The sequence below is a fragment of the Schistocerca gregaria genome, chromosome 6 (genome assembly GCF_023897955.1).
Source record: "Schistocerca gregaria isolate iqSchGreg1 chromosome 6, iqSchGreg1.2, whole genome shotgun sequence".
NCBI lineage: Eukaryota > Metazoa > Arthropoda > Insecta > Orthoptera > Acrididae > Schistocerca > Schistocerca gregaria.
Window position 1 is genome coordinate 86,231,484 of NC_064925.1, and position 20,350 is coordinate 86,251,833.

At 40.5% G+C, this 20,350-nt stretch overlaps 1 protein-coding gene across 2 annotated transcripts in view; it reads left to right on the forward strand.

Annotated features, from left to right (window-relative positions):
* The window catches only part of LOC126278356 (THO complex subunit 5 homolog), a 155,945-nt gene that overhangs the window by 121,072 nt on the left and 14,523 nt on the right, over positions 1 to 20,350 (forward strand). For both annotated transcript variants that reach the window (XM_049978411.1, XM_049978412.1), the window contains exons 11-12: positions 2,211 to 2,402; positions 14,782 to 14,897. In XM_049978411.1, coding sequence (XP_049834368.1) covers positions 2,211 to 2,402; positions 14,782 to 14,897 — 308 coding nt within the window. The remainder of the gene's footprint in view (positions 1 to 2,210; positions 2,403 to 14,781; positions 14,898 to 20,350) is intronic.

The window sequence follows — 20,350 nt, forward strand, 5'->3', positions numbered from 1 at the left end:
CATATATTCCATGCAGCACAATACAGTTAGCTCTTCTAAACAAGACTTTCTTGATTTGTCTGCTGTTTCTTTATGAATTGTTCCCAATATTGTTAATGCTGGAGCATTTGCTCTGGATTTACTGCAAAACCCCAATCTGGGATGATGATGCATGAAATGTGCGGAGGCGGCCACACAGGTACTTTCTCTTGTGCAGTTACTGCAGTCGCCATCCCATCCAGAAGACACTATGCATCCCTAAGTATACTCACCACATGCAAAAAAACATAACAAAACCACACAAAAGTTTCGGTCTTCTAAATATTAAGCCATTATTTCTTCCATTGTCAAATGTAACACCATACTTTCAAAAGCTGCATTTTGACTAGGCGCATTTTCCTTTATTTAAAGCATCTTCAGTTTTCCTTATTTTTTCTCCATGAGAGACCTTAAAAAGAAAAAAGACAGCATGTATATACAGCCTATACAAAATATTCCTTTGCTGGAGACAATTGATTGCCAAAAGTTGTATGAAGTGATTCAAGACATTATTGTTGAGTTAGGCCTTTGCGAAAATAGTAAAAAATCATACAGCAAAAACCTTCTCATGAACTTTTCATTTTTTCGTCTGTTTAATCGCTTACTCTAAACTACTCAGCCATTTTATGATAAAAAATGACAAATTTTAAAACGGTAATGTTACATCACAACAGTTCCATCTAGAAATTGTAAGAATTTAAAAGATGACCCTTGTAGATAACCTAGCCTTGATGCTAGAGGTCTTTCGCACCAAGTATAAGATTATTTTTTATAAATTTTTATTTATTTGTTTATTTTTTTAAGGTAAAGTAAATAACAGAACAGTTCTAATAATGTTCCTGACTTGCGTGGGGTGAAGTGTTTGTTGCTGTCAGATTTTCAAATCTTTTCCCCAGTAAATAGCATTCCTCAAGTGATTGTAGAGTGGTATCTTATTAGAAGTGGCAACCAATAGCCCATTTTCATGCAGCTAATTGTAGTTTTACTGTAACAGAACTCATGGGTGACATTGTTTGCAGTTTTAAACTGTTTCTTTAAGTTGATAGGAAAATTTTAAGGCTTTCACAGCTGAAGTCACCCAGGAATACTTTTAGCTAGACAATCTCTGTAGGTAGCATAAATGCAGAAACTGGTGAACAGTTGATTGCTCATAATTTAGTACATTGCTCACAATTTAGTACCACTGTACAGACAAACTTCCAGGAGCCTGTACTACAACTGATTGAGAGTAGGAATACCATTTGGGATCGAATCAAAGGAATACTTATCAGATTACGATTGAGAGATTTGAACAGGGTAAAATTTCTTGTGTGACTAAAAGCTCAAGAAGCTCAGCTTCATTTTAAAATTACTGGAGTGTGATGGACACACATAGGACAGTAAATTACCTAACAGTAATCCAGGTCACCTGTCAGGGTTACAGAGAATCTCAGCTTCCAGTGAAATACATTGACTGACTCAAGCATGGACACTCTCTTAGTGCCCATCAATTTTTCTTTGGCTTATGTTTGGGACTCGGCTCTGTATTGAATTTAATGTATCTGTGCACAGCTTCAACAGTCCTTGTCTGCTCTGATTCCCTCATTGTACCACTGTCGACCCATCAGGTTCTCAGTAGAAGGGGAGGGAAACTGTTCAGAATTATCTTCCACTACTGTAAAGACAAGAGAAAGGGGACATACCCATGTGATCAGCACCTGGACAAGCTATAGTTAATATTAGTCACCAGCACACTTTCAGAACACACCCATCCAAACACACTGCTATTATAAAAATTTTGGATAGGTCAGAATCCTGTTGCACCCGAGGTTTTAGTATTATCAGATGGCACAGCTGCCTACAATGTGTTAGTCTTTTAACATAGTGTAGTTTATTTAATTTACCTTCAGTTCTAACCACCATTGAGACAAGGAACATTTAAAGTTTTGATTAGCCTCTTTATTTGTTCCCAAAATGTTGAGAACAAGATTTTGACATGTCCTCGAAGTTTTCCTCCCATCCGTGAGCTGCATAAATATGCTATACTGTGTAACACATTTTATTTCTCAGTTGTTAATAAATTTTGTAACATGGTGCATAATGAAAATTGTGAAGAATTCCGATCAGAAAGTTTCTAGTAATTAAATATAGATACCATTCATTTGTGAAAATTGATTTCATTGTGTGTCATTGAAGATTTTCTTGCTTTACAGAAACTGGTGTTGTATCTGTGCCACATACACTACGTAAAAATTTTCCTGCAAAGCTGTGTTGTACGCTAAGTTCTTGGCAACCAGTTACTTGGGAAGAATATAAGAGTGCTGCGTACACTGCCGCTCTGGTGAAAGAGAACTTTGTCACTCATGCAGACTCATTCTACGTGTGTGTTTTGACCAGAGGAACTGGTAGGTGTTTGTTAAATTTTTATTTAATGTGGCAAATTGTGTCTAACAAGTAGCAGACAACCTATTTTAAGGGAAGTATTGCCATACAGTAGTTCTTTTCATTTTCACTTTACATGTTAACTAATAGATTTCATATTTGTGTATTGTTGCCAATGTGAATGCAGTGGAAAACCTGCATTTCACTTTGACTGGGCCTATAATGAAGTAATGTAGATGTGGTATAATATGGGAAAAGACTGAAAAGAGTCAAATACTATTGGTAGTAGAGGAGTACAAGTTTGCATTACATTATTCTAAGTATGTTAAAGGAAATAAAATAGAAAGAAACTTCCACATGGGAAAAATATATTAAAAACAAAGATTCCAAAACTTACCAAGCGGAAAAGCGCCGGCAGACAGGCACAATGAACAAAACACACAAACACACACACAGAATTACTGGCTTTTGCAACCGATGGTTGCTTCTTCAGGAAAGAGGGAAGGAAAGGGAAAGACGAAAGGATGTGGGTTTTAAGGGAGAGGGTAAGGAGTCATTCCAATCCCGGGAGCGGAAAGACTTCCCTTAGGGGAAAGAAGGACAGGTGTACACTCGCACACACACACACACATATCCATCCGCACGTACACAGGCACAAGGTGACATATTTAAAGGCAAAGAGTAAGGGCAGAGATGTCAGTCGAGGCGGAAGTACAGAGGCAAAGAAGTTGTTGAAAGACAGGTGAGGTATGAGCGGTGGCAACTTCGCTAATTTCAAGTTGCTGCCGCTCATACCTCACCTGTCTTTCAACAACTTCTTTGCCTCTGTACTTCCGCCTCGACTGACATCTCTGCCCTTACTCTTTGCCTTTAAATATGTCACCTTGTGTCTGTGTACGTGCGGATGGATATGTGTGTGTGTGCGAGTGTACGTCTGTCCTTCTTTCCCCCTAAGGGAAAAGTCTTTCCGCTCCCGGGATTGGAATGACTCCTTACCCTCTCCCTTAAAACCCACATCCTTTCGTCTTTCCCTTTCCTTCCCTCTTTCCTGAAGAAGCAACCATCGGTTGCGAAAGCTAGTAATTCTGTGTGTGTGTTTGTGTGTTTTGTTCATTGTGCCTGTCTGCCGGCGCTTTCCCGCTTGGTAAGTCTTGGAATCTTTGTTTTTAATATATGTTAAAGGAAAGTTTGAGTGGCTCTGTAAACAATAAAATCAAAGAACATATGTCTCAATAAGTATTGCAGCAAGTATTGTATTGAACTGCTTCAGTAATTGGGAAGCATATGTACATAGCAATTTCAATATTGACCCCAATTCAGATAGTATTGTTCAGAGTAGTAACAAGTAGCAGGAAACAGCACTACAGTGATTGATAGTTTATTTCTAAATTCAAACCTCTGTCATGAAGTAGATGTTAGCCCTGTAATTATTCACCTGATCACATGGTGCATATAGCAACAATAAAGCATCCTCTTCGATCAAATTTAGCTAAAAAGAGAAAAGTACAATTTATTAAAATATAGGACAGCATTGCTAGCCAGTACATACATTTAGGAGGTGATATATTTAGTAAATTAACAGTATGGCACACTATCCAAGCTTTTGGAAATATTTGCTCTTTTCTTTAAGGGAAGAGGCAGGTAGGTTAAGGGTGGTTAAAATGGAAGGACAGGTGAAGCATGGACCCACCTGTAGTGAGGGCGGGTGTAGACAAAGATGCAAGCATTGTATTCAGAAAAGGTGTAAACCAGTGTCTCAAATGATGTTGTGACTATGTCGAATGCCAATTTCTCAATCTCTGTTGGGTGGAAAAATCACAGGTCCCCCCCCCCCCCCCCCCCCCGACCCCCCCCCCTCCCCCCACCGAGCGAGGTGGCGCGGTGGTTAGCACACTGGACTCGCATTCAGGAGGACGACGGTTCAATCCCGCATCCGGCCATCCTGATTTAGGTTTTCTGTGATTTCCCTAAATCGCTCCAGGCAAATGCCGGGATGGTTCCTCTGAAAGGGCACGGCCGACTTCCTTCCCTGTCCTTTCCTAATCCGATGAGACCGATGACCTCATTGTTTGGTCTCTTCCCCCAAAAAACCAACCAACCTCCCCCCCCCCCCCTTTAATAGATTAGACAATCACTACACGAAGAAAGGGGTTACTCAGCATGAAATAGAGTACGTGTGGTGTGCACATGGCACAGGGGGAGGGGGCGTACAATTAGAACCCATTCCACATCCATTATAAAATGGCAACCAAACCTGAAGACAGGTCAGCCACATTACTTTGAGTGGGAACTTTTGTCCTTGCAAATCGGAAAAAAAAGAATTGTTAATATAATATCAGAAAACTGCTGGAGCATTCATGTAAAGTCCCAGAATTAGTAACATTTAATACCAACATTGCGTTAGGGGCAGAAAGTTCATGAAGACTGCAGATAAATAGCAGCAAAATTCTAAATTCAGAATGGAATACAAACACAATTGACAAAAAATTAGACATCATCAGGAGACACCAAACTAAAGCAGTGTAATGTTGCCTTTGGCTTTCACAAAGGTCTCAACTTGGCAATAAAGAGAGTCCATAAATGTTTTTGTGTATATCATATCTAGCTGAAGCCACTTATTGGTGATTAACTCCATACGCCACCAAATGTTGGAGGTGTTGGCTGCCAAAATTCACTTCCTGTTCCACATAGCCTCATACACTTTCTTTGATATATTCAACATGGAAATGGAAAAAAGAACACATTGACACCGGTGTGTCAGACCCACCATACTTGCTCCGGACACTGCGAGAGGGCTGTACAAGCAATGATCACACGCACGGCACAGCGGACACACCAGGAACCACGGTGTTGGCCGTCGAATGGCGCTAGCTGCGCAGCATTTGTGCACCGCCGCCGTCAGTGTCAGCCAGTTTGCCATGGCATACGGAGCTCCATCGCAGTCTTTAACACTGGTAGCATGCCGCGACAGCGTGGACGTGAACCGTATGTGCAGTTGATGGACTTTGAGCGAGGGCGTATAGTGGGCATGCGGGAGGCCGGGTGGACGTACCGCCGAATTGCTCAACACGTGGGGCGTGAAGTCTCCACAGTACATCGATGTTGTCGCCAGTGGTCGGCGCAAGGTGCAAGTGCCCGTCGACCTGGGACCGGACCGCAGCGACGCACGGATGCATGCCAAGACCGTAGGATCCTACGCAGTGCCGTAGGGGACTGCACCGCCACCTCCCAGCAAATTAGGGACACTGTTGCTCCTGGGGTATCGGTGAGGACCATTCGCAACCGTCTCCATGAAGCTAGGCTACGGTCCTGCACACAGTTAGGCCGTCTTCCGCTCACGCCCCAACATCGTGCAGCCCGCCTCCAGTGATGTCGCGACAGGCGTGAATGGAGGGACGAATGGAGACGTGTCATCTTCAGCGATGAGAGTTGCTTCTGCCTTGGTGCCAATGATGGTCGTATGAGTGTTTGGCGCCGTTCAGGTGAGCACCACAATCAGGACTGAATACGACCGAGGCACACAGGGCCAACACCCGGCATCATGGTGTGGGGAGCGATCTCCTACACTGGCCATACACCTCTAGTGATCGTCGAGGGGACACTGAATAGTGCACGGTACATCCAAACCGTCATCGAACCCATCGTTCTACCATTCCTAGACCGGCAAGGGAACTTGCTGTTCCAACAGGACAATGCACGTCCGCATGTATCCCGTGCCACCCAACGTGCTCTAGAAGGTGTAAGTCAACTACCCTGGCCAGCAAGATCTCCGGATCTGTCCCCCATTGAGCATGTTTGGGACTGGATGAAGCGTCGTCTCACGCGGTCTGCACGTCCAGCACGAACGCTGGTCCAACTGAGGAGCCAGGTGGAAATGGCATGGCAAGCCGTTCCACAGGACTACATCCAGCATCTCTATGATCGTCTCCATGGGAGAATAGCAGCCTGCATTGCTGCGAAAGGTGGATATACACTGTACTAGTGCTGACATTGTGCATGCTCTGTTGCCTGTGTGTATGTGTCTGTGGTTCTGTCAGTGTGATCATGTGATGTATCTGACCCCAGGAATGTGTCAATAAAGTTTCCCCTTCCTGGGACAATGAATTCACGGTGTTCTTATTTCAATTTCCAGGAGTGTATATTAAAAACAAAGATTCCAAGACTTACCAAGCGGGAAAGTGCTGGTAGACAGGCACAACACACACACATATATATATAAAACAAAGATAGGAGGGAGGGAGAGGGAAAGACAAAAGGATGTGGGTGTTAAGGGAGAGGGTAAGGAGTCATTCCAATCCCGGGAGTGGAAAGACTTACCTTAAGGGGAAAAAAGGACAGGTATACACTTGCACATCAAACCCACTAACAAGCAACAGTACCTCCATTATGACAGCTGCCACCCATTCCATATGAAACAGTCCCTGCCCTACAGCTTAGGTCTTCGTGGCAAACGAATCTGCTCCAGTCCTGAATCCCTGAAGCATTACACCAATAACCTGAAAACAGCTTTCGCATCCCACAACTACCCTCCCGACCTGGTACAGAAGCAAATAGTTAGAGCCACTTCCTCATCCCGTCAAACTCAGAACCTCCCACAGAAGAACCCCAAAAGTGCCACATTTGTGACAGGATACTTTCCGGGACTGGATCAGACTCTGAATGTGGCTCTTTAGCAGGGATACGACTTCCTCAATTCCTGCCCTGAAATGAGATCCATCCTTCATGAAATCCTCCCCACTCCACCAAGAGTGTCTTTCCGCTGTCCACCTAACCTTCGTTACCTCTTGGTTCATCCCTATGAAATCCCCAATTCACCTTCCCTACCCTCTGGCTTTTACCCTTGTAACTGCCCCTGGTGTAAAACCTGCCCTATGCACCCTCCCACCACCATCTACTCCAGTTCTGTAACCCGGAAGGTGTACACGATCAAAGACAGAGCCACGCGTGAAAGCACCCACGTGATTTACCAACTGACATGCCTACCCTGTGAAGCCTTCTATGTGTCAACGACCAGCAACAAACTGTCCATTCGCATGAACGGACACAGGCAGACAGTGTTTGTTGATAATGAGGATCACCCTGTGGCTAAACATGCCTTGGTGCACGGCCAGCACATCTTGACACAGTGTTACACTGTGCGGGTTATCTGGAGATGGGAACTTGCCGTTCAATATATTCTCTCTTCCCGTTACCCACCAGGCCTCAACCTCTGCTAATTTCAAGTTGCCGCCCCTCGTACCCCTCAGCTGTCATTCAACAACATCTTTGCCTCTGTACTTCTGCCTCGACTGACATCTCTGCCCAACCTCTTTGCATTTACAAATGTCTGCCTGTGTCTGTATATGTGCAGATGGATATGTGTGTGTGTGTGTGTGTGTGTGTGTGTGTGTGTGTGTGTGTGTGTGCGCGCACGAGCGCGCGCGAGTGTATGCCTGTCCTTTTTTCCCCTTAAGGTAAGTCTTTCCACTCCCGGGATTGGAATGACTCCTCACCCTCTCCCTTAAAACCCACATCCTTTTGTCTTTTCCTCTTTCCTGATGAAGCAACCATGGGTTGCGAAAGCTTGAATTTTGTGTGTGTTTTTGTGTGATAGTGAGCCTGTCAAAGTCAGAGTGTTTGACAACCAGGGACAAAGACATGCTGCCCTTTGATGGTATGTGTTGTCATCTTAGAAAACTGAAGTGTCCACGACATACTCATCACGAAGATGCAGAAGTAGTGGCAACAGTTGTACACCAAAGATTTTCAAGTAAATGTCTTAGTTCATGGTCAGGGTAACATGAATGAATGGGCCAAAGTCATGGTATAAAAAATACCTCCATAACATCACAGAACCCCTCCAGTCCAAACTGTACCCTCCACACACTGCAGTTTATCCTACTCAGTGGGACGGTAGACCACTCAACGCCATACACCATACATTATTTGAAAGGGACAAAATTGTGGCTCTTCAGATCGCACCACATCTCCAAAAATGTTCAAATGTGTGTGAATTCCTGCTGAAGTCATCAATCCCTAGACTTACACACTACTTCAACTAACTTATGCTAAGGACAACACACACATCCATGCCTGAGGGAGGACTCGAACCTCCAGCAGTAGGGGCTGTGCAATCCGTGACATGGCTCCTCTAACTGCGCATCAACTCTGCATGGCACAATTAGGTACTGTCTAATTCCTGTGTTGTTTGGCCCATCAAAGACATTAAAGATTATGTGGCACAGGGACCATGGTATTTTGCATTGCACAATTGCAAATGACTGTTGAATGCCTTGCCCTTCATATTTTTCATACAGAAAATAGTCAAAATGAACCTGCGGTCATTGAAAGCAGCAGTACCTGTTGGGCTGAAACCAAATCTCATTAATGAGGTGTGACAGTTGTCTCTAGTCCACATCACTCATAATATTTTTGTTACCTCTGTTGAGATGCTATGTGAAAAATTCATAGGCAACCAGATTTTTTAAAAAGGAAATCATCAGCTTGTTGTTCTCCTCAATACAACAGCCAGGCCAGATTATCAGATATCAAACACCACCATCATTGAGCGAATTGAAATGTGTAAGAACATACTTTAGAATGCCTGAAGTTTTTTCTGCTGTGCCCTTCCTGGCAATGCTTTCATGCAAAAACCTCGTGGAAGCAGTGTTACTTTCAGCAGCCATCTCAGTCCACTGGAAAGCCAAACATTGAGGCTGCTTGTCATAATCATGTGTGTAAAATCTCCCATATAAAAACTTACAGTGGTAAATTCTTTCCTAAAAAAAGAACAAAATTCCATCCTAATATTTTAAACATTTCTAACATAATTTCTAATATCAAATAAAAACCATCTAAAAGACAGGAATTCTGTTAACAACATTCCAGTTTTGACTAAGTGTTACACTAATATGAGGATATGCTAAAAAGTAATGTGTGTTGTCTTGCCCTCTCGTCGCTAATAAGGTGCCTACAGGTTGCAGCATTCTCAGAATGCTATATAACAATTTCAAACAAACAACATTAATAGTTTTATTTCTAGGAAGGCAAATTGACAATACATAACTTTTCTACAGCAAATGTCGCTAGTGAGAGGCAACGTAAAAACAATACAGTTCTTGCTATACACCAAGTCCAAGTAACCACTTGTTACAGATCTGTACAACGTAGCAATAATCACATTGCAGACTCAGACTGATCTTGTGCGGCTGAGGCTAGCATGAGCTGCTTTTATATGCACCTGTTGCAGGTGTCGCGCATGGCGCGATACAGTCCGATTCCATCTACCATTGGCTGCCGATTCTTCACTGCCTTCTCTGGTCTTTCGTTTCACCTCTTCGTTCCAGCATTTGTGGTTATGTCAAAACATAATGCCTCCAAATTTTTTTATTTTGTTCTCAATATCAGTTGAAGTATTACATTTGTGCATATTACCTGGTCAACTTTCCCCCTTTGCTGATGCAAATTGCAACCCTCAGCTGCTTGAGGGCTCTTAAGTGTTGTGTGTAACATGGCACTGTGTAACATGACTGTGTCAGCGCATGAGAAAACTCTCACAAAACTGAAAGTACGAATTTGAAGAGTTCGTCCACAGATGGAGCACCCTCTGATTCTGGATGACAGTACCATATCACGCAGAAGTGCTGCGTGATATGCAACAATCCAGTGCCTTTGGCTCACGGTCATTCGTCATCCTCCTTACAGTTCCGACTTGACCCCATTTGATTTTCATCTATCTCCAAAACTTAAAAAACACCTTTGAGAACTTCACTTTGATAGTGATGAAGCAGTGCAAGCAGAGGTGATGCTGTGACTCCATCAACAAAGTCAAATGTTCTACAGTGATCGTATTAACAAACTGGTCTCTGATTGGGAACAATGTGTTGGCCGCCAGGGTGACTATATTGAGAAACAAATATATAGACATGAAGAAAGAGAACTGTACGGATGTGAATGTTCATTGTGAATATGAGCTTTTTAATGGTTCAAAGATTTTTTGGAGGGACATGAAATGATCGAAGTCAATCTATATCCTGGACAACTATCAACATAAAAAAATGGATGGCAACATTGAGAAACTTCGTAAATTGATCCATGAAAATTGTTGTCTGAGTTTCCAAGCTCTTGCTGAAATCTCAGGAATTAACAGAGGAAGTATACCTCATATTGTGCATGACTCATTCAACATGCACAATGTTTGCATGAAAATAGTGCCAAAAGGAATCGAAAATGAACATTTCAGCAGTCATTTGAAACAGTGTTAATAATTACACAGAAAAAGACAAGAGTCTTACTTGTGATGAGTCATGATTTCTTACCCGGAAACAAAGTGCCAACTAATACGGTGGAAGAGCTGAACCTTACTGGGGGTGGGGTGAAGATGAGCAAATCAAGTTTCAAAGCCATGATGACTGTTCTTTCTTTCTCTTTGTCTAGTGTGGAATTATCTACATTCACTGAGACAATCATGAATGAGTGAAGGCAAATTGGGGATACTTTACCAAGAGTATGCCAGTCCTTTCTGCCTTATCTGTGAAGGTGTTATTTGCAGAACTGGACCACCCACAGCATTTGCCTGACCTGGCTCCCTGTGGTCTCTCCCCCCACCACCCTCCCACCCAAAAAAAAAGCCAGAAAGGCAAAGGGAATACGATTTGACAATGAAGAAGCAGTGAAAGCTAGAGCAACAGATGTTCTCAACAAGTTGACAGCAGTGAACTTCCACCACTGCTTTCAACAAAGGAAAATTCATATGGAGTGTTGTAGATATCTGCAGGGAGAGTACATTGAAGGTGATAAAGTTTATAATGTAATTGGTGACCAATAAAATATTTTGTGGAACCAGGTCAGTTATTTAATTGCCACACCTTGTGTACAACTTATTGGCTACCGAATTGTGAGAAATGTTTTTTTGTTATGAGCAGCAATTACAACACTGTTCCAATCAACTCATTAGGTGAAGCTTTTCCAGGTACAGGAGCAGTTCTCCTTCATAAATAAGGGCATCCACAATCACTTGCTGTCTTGTATTTATTGTCCTTTTAGTTACAAATATTAACTTTACATTTCTTCCCTTTATTCAAGTGCTTTTGCTCCCTGCTTGTTACAACATTTGGTGTGTCACCCCGATGCCTTCGTGTACAATGTTGTTCACCACAATAAAGAATTTTGTATTTCAACAATGGTGAGGTAGACACAATTTAACCAGCAGATGACACATGTCAGATACCAAGCTATTCTAACTCCTAACTCGCTTTTGCAAAAAATATTGATTATAATGTTGATTAGACAAATGATTTAATTGTACATTTGAAAGCAGCTTTTACAACAGTATAATCGCAGTCTCTTCTAGTTATATATTGTCACCTGAGCTCAGTGTCTACATGTCGATGTTAGTCTTCCCAGTAGTCATGGTGAAATCCTAATGTATAATTAATACTAACACTGAAGTCTCAATTAAAATTATATCTAGGCTACTGTACCTTACATGTAAAGATCCTATCTGTTTTAGTTACTGAAACTACTCTGTGTTATTTAAATAACAAAAAGAGACTTGATTATAACATATAATGCACAATAGCCTGAATATAATTTTTATTCATAATCATACTATTACAATTTCCCATCATGAACCTTGGATCTATTGGGAATGCGGTGGCTTTCATTCCTGAATAATAGTACCATACCAAGTAGCTACAATGGAGAAATATATGTAGAGATGTGAGGCAAACCTGTGGCTCCTGAGGTGGTAAAAACAGCCTTTCCGGTAGTTGCGGTTGGGTTATTGACTGATCTGGCTTTGTAACATAGCCAACATGACCTTCCTATGCTACTGCCATGAACAGCTGAAAGCAAGGGGAAACTACAGTTCTTGTTTCCCCAAAGGCATGCAGCTCTACTATAGGACCTAAGCCAATGACATATTCTTGAGTAAAATATTTTGAAGGTGAAGTTGCTTACAATTCAGATCTCCAGATGGGAACTACTCAGGAGGATGTAGTCATCAGGAAAAACAAAACTGGCATTCTGCATGCCAAAGCGTAGGTTCTTAAATCCATTAATCAGGTAGGTAGGCTAGAGAATTTAAAAAGGGAAATTAACAGTTTGGAGTTAGAATAGTGGAAATTAATGAAGTGTGGTGGTTGGAAGAACAGGACGTCTGATTATATGAGTACAGGATTATGAATATAAAATCAAATAGAGGTAATGCAGTAATAGGTCTAATAATGGCTAAGAAAATGGGAATGCAGATATGCTGTTATGCACAACATAGTGAACACATTATTTTAGCCAAGATAGACATGTAGCCAATTCCTACAATATAGTATATGTTTGCAAGTCCACTAGATCCATTCCACAAATGCTGAAGAGATTCAAATACTGTCTGAGGAGACCTGTTTTTCTCCCAGTATCTACAATGTTCAAATAACTTAAGGGAATGCAGCTGGTTGATTTTACTGACAACTGCCAATATTTTGACAGGTGCACACCCTGTCATTTTCAAGGTAAAACTGTAGCAAGTAAGAACTATGGAATTTAAAATGTTGAAATAATAGTAGAACATTGGACTGGGGGGAAATAAATGAAAGGAAAAGCCACCTGGTAGAATTTTTCTTAGAGCATAGTTTAATCAGTGCTAATAAGTGGTTTAAGAATCATGAAACAAAGGTGTATGTATCAAAGGGACCTAGAGCCATCGGAAGGTTTCAGTTTGATTATATAGTAATAAGACAGATATTTCAAAACCAGAGTCTAACTTGCAAAACATTTCCAGGGGCAGTGCTGGAAACAACATATGCGAAAACTTTACAAGGGAAATGAAGTCAGAGACAATGTTAAAGAATAGGGAGAAATAGTGGATTAAGATGGAATAGGAGATATGATACTGTGAGAAGAATTTGCTAGAACCCTTGAAGCAGATGATATTCCCTCAAAATTATCAAGATTCTTTGGAGGCTCAGCCATGACAAAACTATTCCATCTGGTGTGCAAGTGATGGTGGAAACCAAGAAGAAATTTGTCAGACATGACAACAGACTTGGAAAATGAGCTGAACACAATGGGTATTCTCTTGAAAAGATCTCTCTAAGGCGATCATCAGGAAAAGTAAAACAAAAGCAATGGAATTTAGCTGAATTGAATCAAGTGATACTGATAGAATCTATGACTAGAGAATGGGACACTAAAAGCAGTCAGTGTGTTCTGCTAGTTGGGTAGCAAAATAATTGAGGACAGCAGAAGTGGGGAGGATATAAAAATGCAGATTGGCAGTAGCAAGAAAAGCATATCTGAAAAAGATAAGTAGTTAATATGGAATATAAATTTAAATGCAAGAAAATGTGTTCCAACGATATTTGTCTAAGTGTAGCTTTGTAAGGAGGGAAACTTGGCAAATAAACAATACAAACAAGAAGAGAATGGAATCTTCTGAAACACAGTACTACAGAAGAATGTTGCAGACTAGATTGGTAGATTGAATAACTAATGAGGGAGTTCTGAATGAAATTGGGAAAAATATTGTGGCATAAAAGAAGAAAGGATTGATTGATAGCACATACCATGAGGTGTCAACCATCTAGTTTGCTAATGGAGAGAAGTAAGTGGTAAAAATTGTAGAGGGAGACCAAGAGCCAAATATACAGTAAATGGGTTCAAATGTATGTTAGTTGCAGTAGTTTGCCAGAGACGAAGAGGCTTACACATGATAGGCTAGTGTTGTGAACCCAATCAGACCAATCTTCGAATTGAAGGCCATAAAAAATGAAGCTATATTATTTTTGTATCAGTAATGTTTTGAAATTGAGTTTTTAAATACAAATTTCTTTTGAACTGTGCATGTGCTTAGCTCGATATTGCTATAATTTCTACTCTAAATGCAGCAATAAAGAGAAATGTTTTAGTCCAAATAACACAGTTGTGAGATGTGGTGAATAATTCCACAGTGATGTTAAAGCATTTAGTTACTGCAAAGTTTCTCTTACACGAGTGTTCTTCATTCGTGTATCATCATTGTAAATATGCTGAGTAATAAATCGTGTATTTTACAGTATTGTGGCACTGATACCCAAGTGACAGGTCTCATTGACTTTTTTTACCAGGAGGAGACAGTTGGTTCTCCATTCATTTTCAGTGATTGTGTATTCAATATTTTTGTTCCATTTGATATTTTATATTAGTCTTTGATGCTAAGCTCTGTATGACTAGAAAGGAAACCTTTGAGTACTCAGTACAAAACATTGTTTTGTGTCATGGAGGCACTGAAAGAAGTTCAAAAAAATTTTCCTGCAATAATCAGTGGTTGGCACTATTTTTAACTGAATTTTTAATCTGTAACCTAGTCTAGCATTTAAATTTATAAATCATTTCTTGTAGCAACATATAAATGCGTGATAGTTAATGTTTTATGATTTGAAAATGTTGCAGCTAAACTGGTTTCACTGATAGCGATTAAATGTGATTATCCTCGAATTCCTCCTATATTCTGTCTCCAACTGTTGTGGCATGGGGAACACAACAGCACAAACAATGACGCTGTCAGGGTAAGTGCACTATTCACAGATCATCACTGAGAAATTAAGTTTGTGTGTGTGTGTGTGTGTGTGTTTTTTTTTTCACAGTAATTAAAAGAGGTGATTCACTTGCACTGTCAGCCGCTGCTGACACTGCTGAAGGACCTAGAACAATCTGATAGAGCATTGCCCCATGGGACACAGGTACTTGCGAGATCGCTCAGCTCCCCTGCAGGCAGGTACAGGGTGGATAGGGTGCCTGTGAGGTACCCCTATTGCACATCTGCTCATGTGTGAGCCGGCTGACTACCTGTGCCCGTTTGCACTTGGCAGGTGCATTACCTTGGCTGCAGCTTGGCTACCTGACTGACCATTCATCAGTTGTTTGTCCATCCCTATCCACTGCTGCCAGCAGCCATCCATCTGCCCACAAGTGGGCATTTGATATATAGGTTTGTTGATTTGTGGGAAGTCATCGGTCCCATCAGCTTAGGGAAGTATGGGGAAGTAAGTCTGCGATGCCCTTTCAAAGGAACTCCCTCCAGGCATGACTGAAGCAATTTAGGGAAATCATGGAAAACCTAAATCAGGATGGCCAGATACGGGTTTGAACCTTCATCCTACTGAATGCGAGTCCAGTTTGCTGGCATTTGAGCTGGAACATTGTAGCTTATAGGATTCTTTGAGCTTATATACTCTTCTCAACAGGACAACATGAAATAATCTGTTCTGAATCACTTCTGAGCTTCTCCTACAAGATTCGCTGCACTCAAAAGCCTCAGGAGATGTAACAAACTATTTTGAATTTGATCCCACACCGTCTCCACTCCATTTGTAGGCTTAGTTCAGGATCCTGTGCCTTGCTGAAGTGGCATATTGTCACCCCGTTAACGAATGTTTCTGATGGTGGTGTTTCCACAGATTCCCTTATAAAGCTGTTACAGGATTGTGAAATCTGGGCCATAATTTGTTAGTGTTGTCGTACCTCACCTTTATGTTCTAGTTTGAAGCAGTGTTTTGCCAACTCGATAGGTTATTTAGTCTCGTGTGTCTTTAGCCCTAGTGTATTTAATCTCATGTGTCTTCAGTCTTTTGAATATAAGATCTCAACAGGCTTAGTTGTTTATCCAGTATAGACTGTGCCACTTTTGCATGGAATGTGATACATTGGGGCAGTAAAAAATCGTTTCATTTCATGGTGAATTTTGATGTTATTTTTACCAGATTTGCTGGTTTCTATTTGTCAAATTCGGTGTTATTTTTTTCCAAGTTTGATACTATTTTTTGCCACACTAAATGCCACTTTGTTGTCAAATTCTCTATTATTTTATTTTGTTTGTTTCCATGTTATTTTTTTCCTTTGATGCATTTTTTCCCCTTTGTTTGTGATTTTCCCTCTTCTGTGTATTTTTCTCCAGTTTCGGCATGTATTTTCCTTTCCTGCATTTTTTCTTCCTTTCCCTTTCCCCTTCCCCTTTTCCCCTCTTCCCCCTCTCCCCCCTCTCCCCCCTCTCCCCCCTCTCCTCCCCCTTTCCCCTTCCCCCCCCTCCCCCTCCCCCCCTCCCCCTACCCCTCCCCCTCCGATTTCGATTTTATTTTTCTCCAATTACAGTACTGTTTTTTGCCAATTTCAGTGTTGTATTTTGCCAATTTTGGTGTTGTATTTTGCCAATTTTGGTGTTGTATTTTGCCAATTTTGGTGTTGTATTTTGCCAATTTTGGTGTTGTATTTTGCCAATTTTGGTGTTGTTTTTTTCTAATTTCCGTGTTCTTGTCAATATCCGTGCTATTGTATGTCAATTTCTGTTATATTTTTTTATATTACAGAGTTGTTTTTCCTAAATTATGTGCTTTTTGCCAAATTTGGTGTTATTTTTTGTGAAATTTGGTGTTACTTCTTGCCAGATTCGGTGTGTTTATTGCCAAATTCAGTGATTTTTGCCAGTTCTGGTGATTTTTTTCCCCCTACTTCTGATGTCACATTATTCTTCATTATGCATGAAGTGAACTGTCTTTTTAAGATTATACATGGATCCCAGCCTCAAGGAGATCAGTAGAGAAAATGCTATATCTCTGTTCATTAACTATTAGTTACAAACATTGTTAAACTGTTGCCCTCAGAAGATTTATAACATATCTAATAATGGAAAATGACAAATACCATGACATTTTGTAAAAATTGCCTGTGTTGTGTTAAAAACTACAAATTTCACATTATTTTTCACACTTATCATTTTCTCAAAATTTTCCCATCCCTAGTAATAGATAACACACCATCTTTGATGCTACACTAATAACCAGTAGTCTCTGTAGATGGTTATACATACATCTTGCAGCACGCTTCTTGCAGATCTTTATGGATCGTGCACCAGCAGAAGGCTGTGGTTTCCTCTGCTTCTGGTACTTCCATTCATGAGAACTCAACAGCTCTCTGTATTTGTGTGTGCAGGACATAGTACGCCACACTTCTTTCTTCCTAACTGCTTGGTCGGTTTTTGTATCTCACCAACATTTTCTCTTCGTTGCCACTCTCTGTTGCCTAGAGCTCAAAAACATATTTACCATAATGTTCTTAGTCATTTGTTAGGTGTATTCAAATCTGAAAGCGACGTCAAGTGTAGTTGCATCTTCTGTCCCTGTAAGATATTATCTGTTATTGCCTGACTACTTTAATAATTTATTTTTAATACATACCTCATACACCTGTCCTATACCACCTCCCTTTATTCCCCAAGTTAAAATCAAACTTTTTCCCCATTTTTGAAAGACCAATTCCCACACTAGTTCAGTTCCTTACAAACTCATCTATCCATCAAATCAGCAGACTTTCCTTCCCCTAAGAGTGGTCCTCCGTGTAGCCATACCATGTACCAACTCTTTTCTCAGCTTTTAACTGTGGAATTCCTTGTATAATCACAAAGTTGACACTTTTGCTTTTAATTTCACTCATAAGTGAATTCTCACTTGTATATGCCAAAGCTATGCTTCTGACAACAATTTATTTTTTGAATTCTCGACTTCTTTCATGGAGCCATTTCACTTTAGGTGCCTTGCACTTCTATCAGTTTCATTCCTAAGTTACATATATTACTGTAATCTTTTATTTTCGTGATCATTTTTGCATTTCCTTCTTCCTTTGGTCAATTGAAGTAATTCTTCTGTTACCCAAGATTTCTTCACAGTTATTTTCCTTGCCCACATATTTTTCTGCCAGACTTCTGTGAGTGTCATTTTTAGGGAAGTCTGTTCTTTATCAACAGAATTACCTACTGTGATTCGAGTATTTACAGGCTACCAGAACTTCAAACTCTTCATCATCATCATCCCTCATTGTTTGAGTATCTCACTTCTTTATACACTGCTTCTTCTGGGTGATTCTCTTAAACTTCACCTTACTTTTAATGATTGCTAAATTGTGATCTGTCTCTGCATTTTCTCCAGGGCGTACCTTTCAGTCCAATAATTGATTTCTCTCTCGCTATGATTTAATCCAGCTGGTAACTTTCTGAGCTTGCGGGGTTTTTTCCAAATATTCCTCCTCATCTTGCAGTTATTGGTTAAGTATTTTCTATTACTATCTGACGTTTGATAATCTTTTCATATTTTTGAGTCATAGTTATGCAATAATATTTGAATGATATTTCTGCAATTTGACGATACAAACTTCTTTCGGCCTTAAACCACTATCAAGTACAATACTGATAAAATATTATGTAAAAATGCATAGAATGGGAGAAGAATCAATATTTAACATTAGCGTGCCAATCCAGTGTCAGATCCAAAATTATCAAACTAATACTACTTACATTTTGGGTATAATTAGAGTTTTCTAAATGATATCATTGTCAAGATCTGTTGAACTGGCTGTCCCTGCATGTAAATAAGTATAAGTACCTGTCTGCCATACATTTCAGTGAGTTTGTAGTTATCTACATGCTGAGACACCCAGTTTGGTATGGCTTGGCAATGACTCCACTTTACAAAGTGTGATTATACCCATCATATAGATACTATTATTTTGATAATTTTTAATCTGACATTGGAATGGCATACTGATGTTAGATTTTGCTGCTTCTCACTTTCAGTGTATTTGCACAAAAAATCCTCTCCCATTCCTGCTACCAAGCCCATATTCTCCCAGTGTCTTCTATTCCTTCCAGTGCCCCTGATGATCAGTTTTTCACCACCCTTTATCTACTGAGTTGCTTGGTAAGTGGCTCATACACTTTCTCAGTCACTTCATCTTCTGTTTATGATGTTGTTGTAACTGAACTCCAACTCCTGTTATGATGTTTTCTGCTGCATTTGGCATTACTGCACATTTGATTAGAAATCCTTATCCTCTTTCCACTCCACTTCATTGATTCATACTGTATTGAATCATTGCACTGTTGCACCACAAAATAATGTACTTAGCATAGCCAGGCCTGTAAAAATTGAGATGCCTTGTGTGGTAATGCAATAAGCCATGGAAAGGGAGAGTGTTGACAGTCTCCCTACTCTGGGTCATTGAATTGTCTGGTGCCAATGCAGCAAAATGATGTCATAGGGAGAGAGCTGCAAACTCAGCACGTCCTGTGCTTAGATGTTTGACTGCCATTAGGCAGTGCAGTAGATGTGCAAGGGAATGACCTGCTGCCTCAGCAGTCGTACCCACCTCTGAACGCTGGCCATGTGCTGACAAAGGCACCCCTGATTGTGTGCATGCTGCTTGTGACCTAAGAGCAATGGCTGCCAGGAGCAACACACCAACTACTGTTGTATTTTGAATAATAATAGTTCTGTTGTCAATATTATTTAGATTGTGTAAGGCCTGCTTGTAGTCCGCATAGATATTGTTAAGTTCTGTATTGTATTTGTATGCTTTATTCTGTATTTGTCTAAGAACGAATATATGGGCTGCAGTTGATCACTTAGGCCTAAAATCACTCATTATATCCACCACACTTGGGGCCAGTCTATTGCAGAGGGTAACAGACTAAACTTTACATGTCATATCCAGCAGATTGATCCCTCTGTAGTTAGAGCAACATGCCTTGTCACCTTTCTCATATACAGGATAGATTACACCTATAGTCCATTCTTCTGGAATTCCTTCTTGATTCCAGACTAAACAGATAAGTTTATGTATCCATTTGTGTGAAATAATGCCTCCTCTGTGTAATGGCTCGGCAATTATTCCATCCTCTCCTGAAGATTTGGTGATTTTTTGACAGTTTATCACCTTCTGTACTTCTGCAAGAGTAGCCTCTTCTATTTTTGGTTCTATTGAATGGTATATCCATTGCTCTCAGTCAGTATGATCACCCTCCAAGATTTCTTTAAATATTCCCTCCATCTGTCCATCACTTTTCTCTTTTCTGTCAGCAAATTTCCATCTTTATCCTTGCAGCCAATTATTTTTAGTCTACCCATGTGTTCTTTAACTTCCTGTAAAACTTTCTATTCTCATTCCTATTGTAATGCTCTTTCATATCTTATAT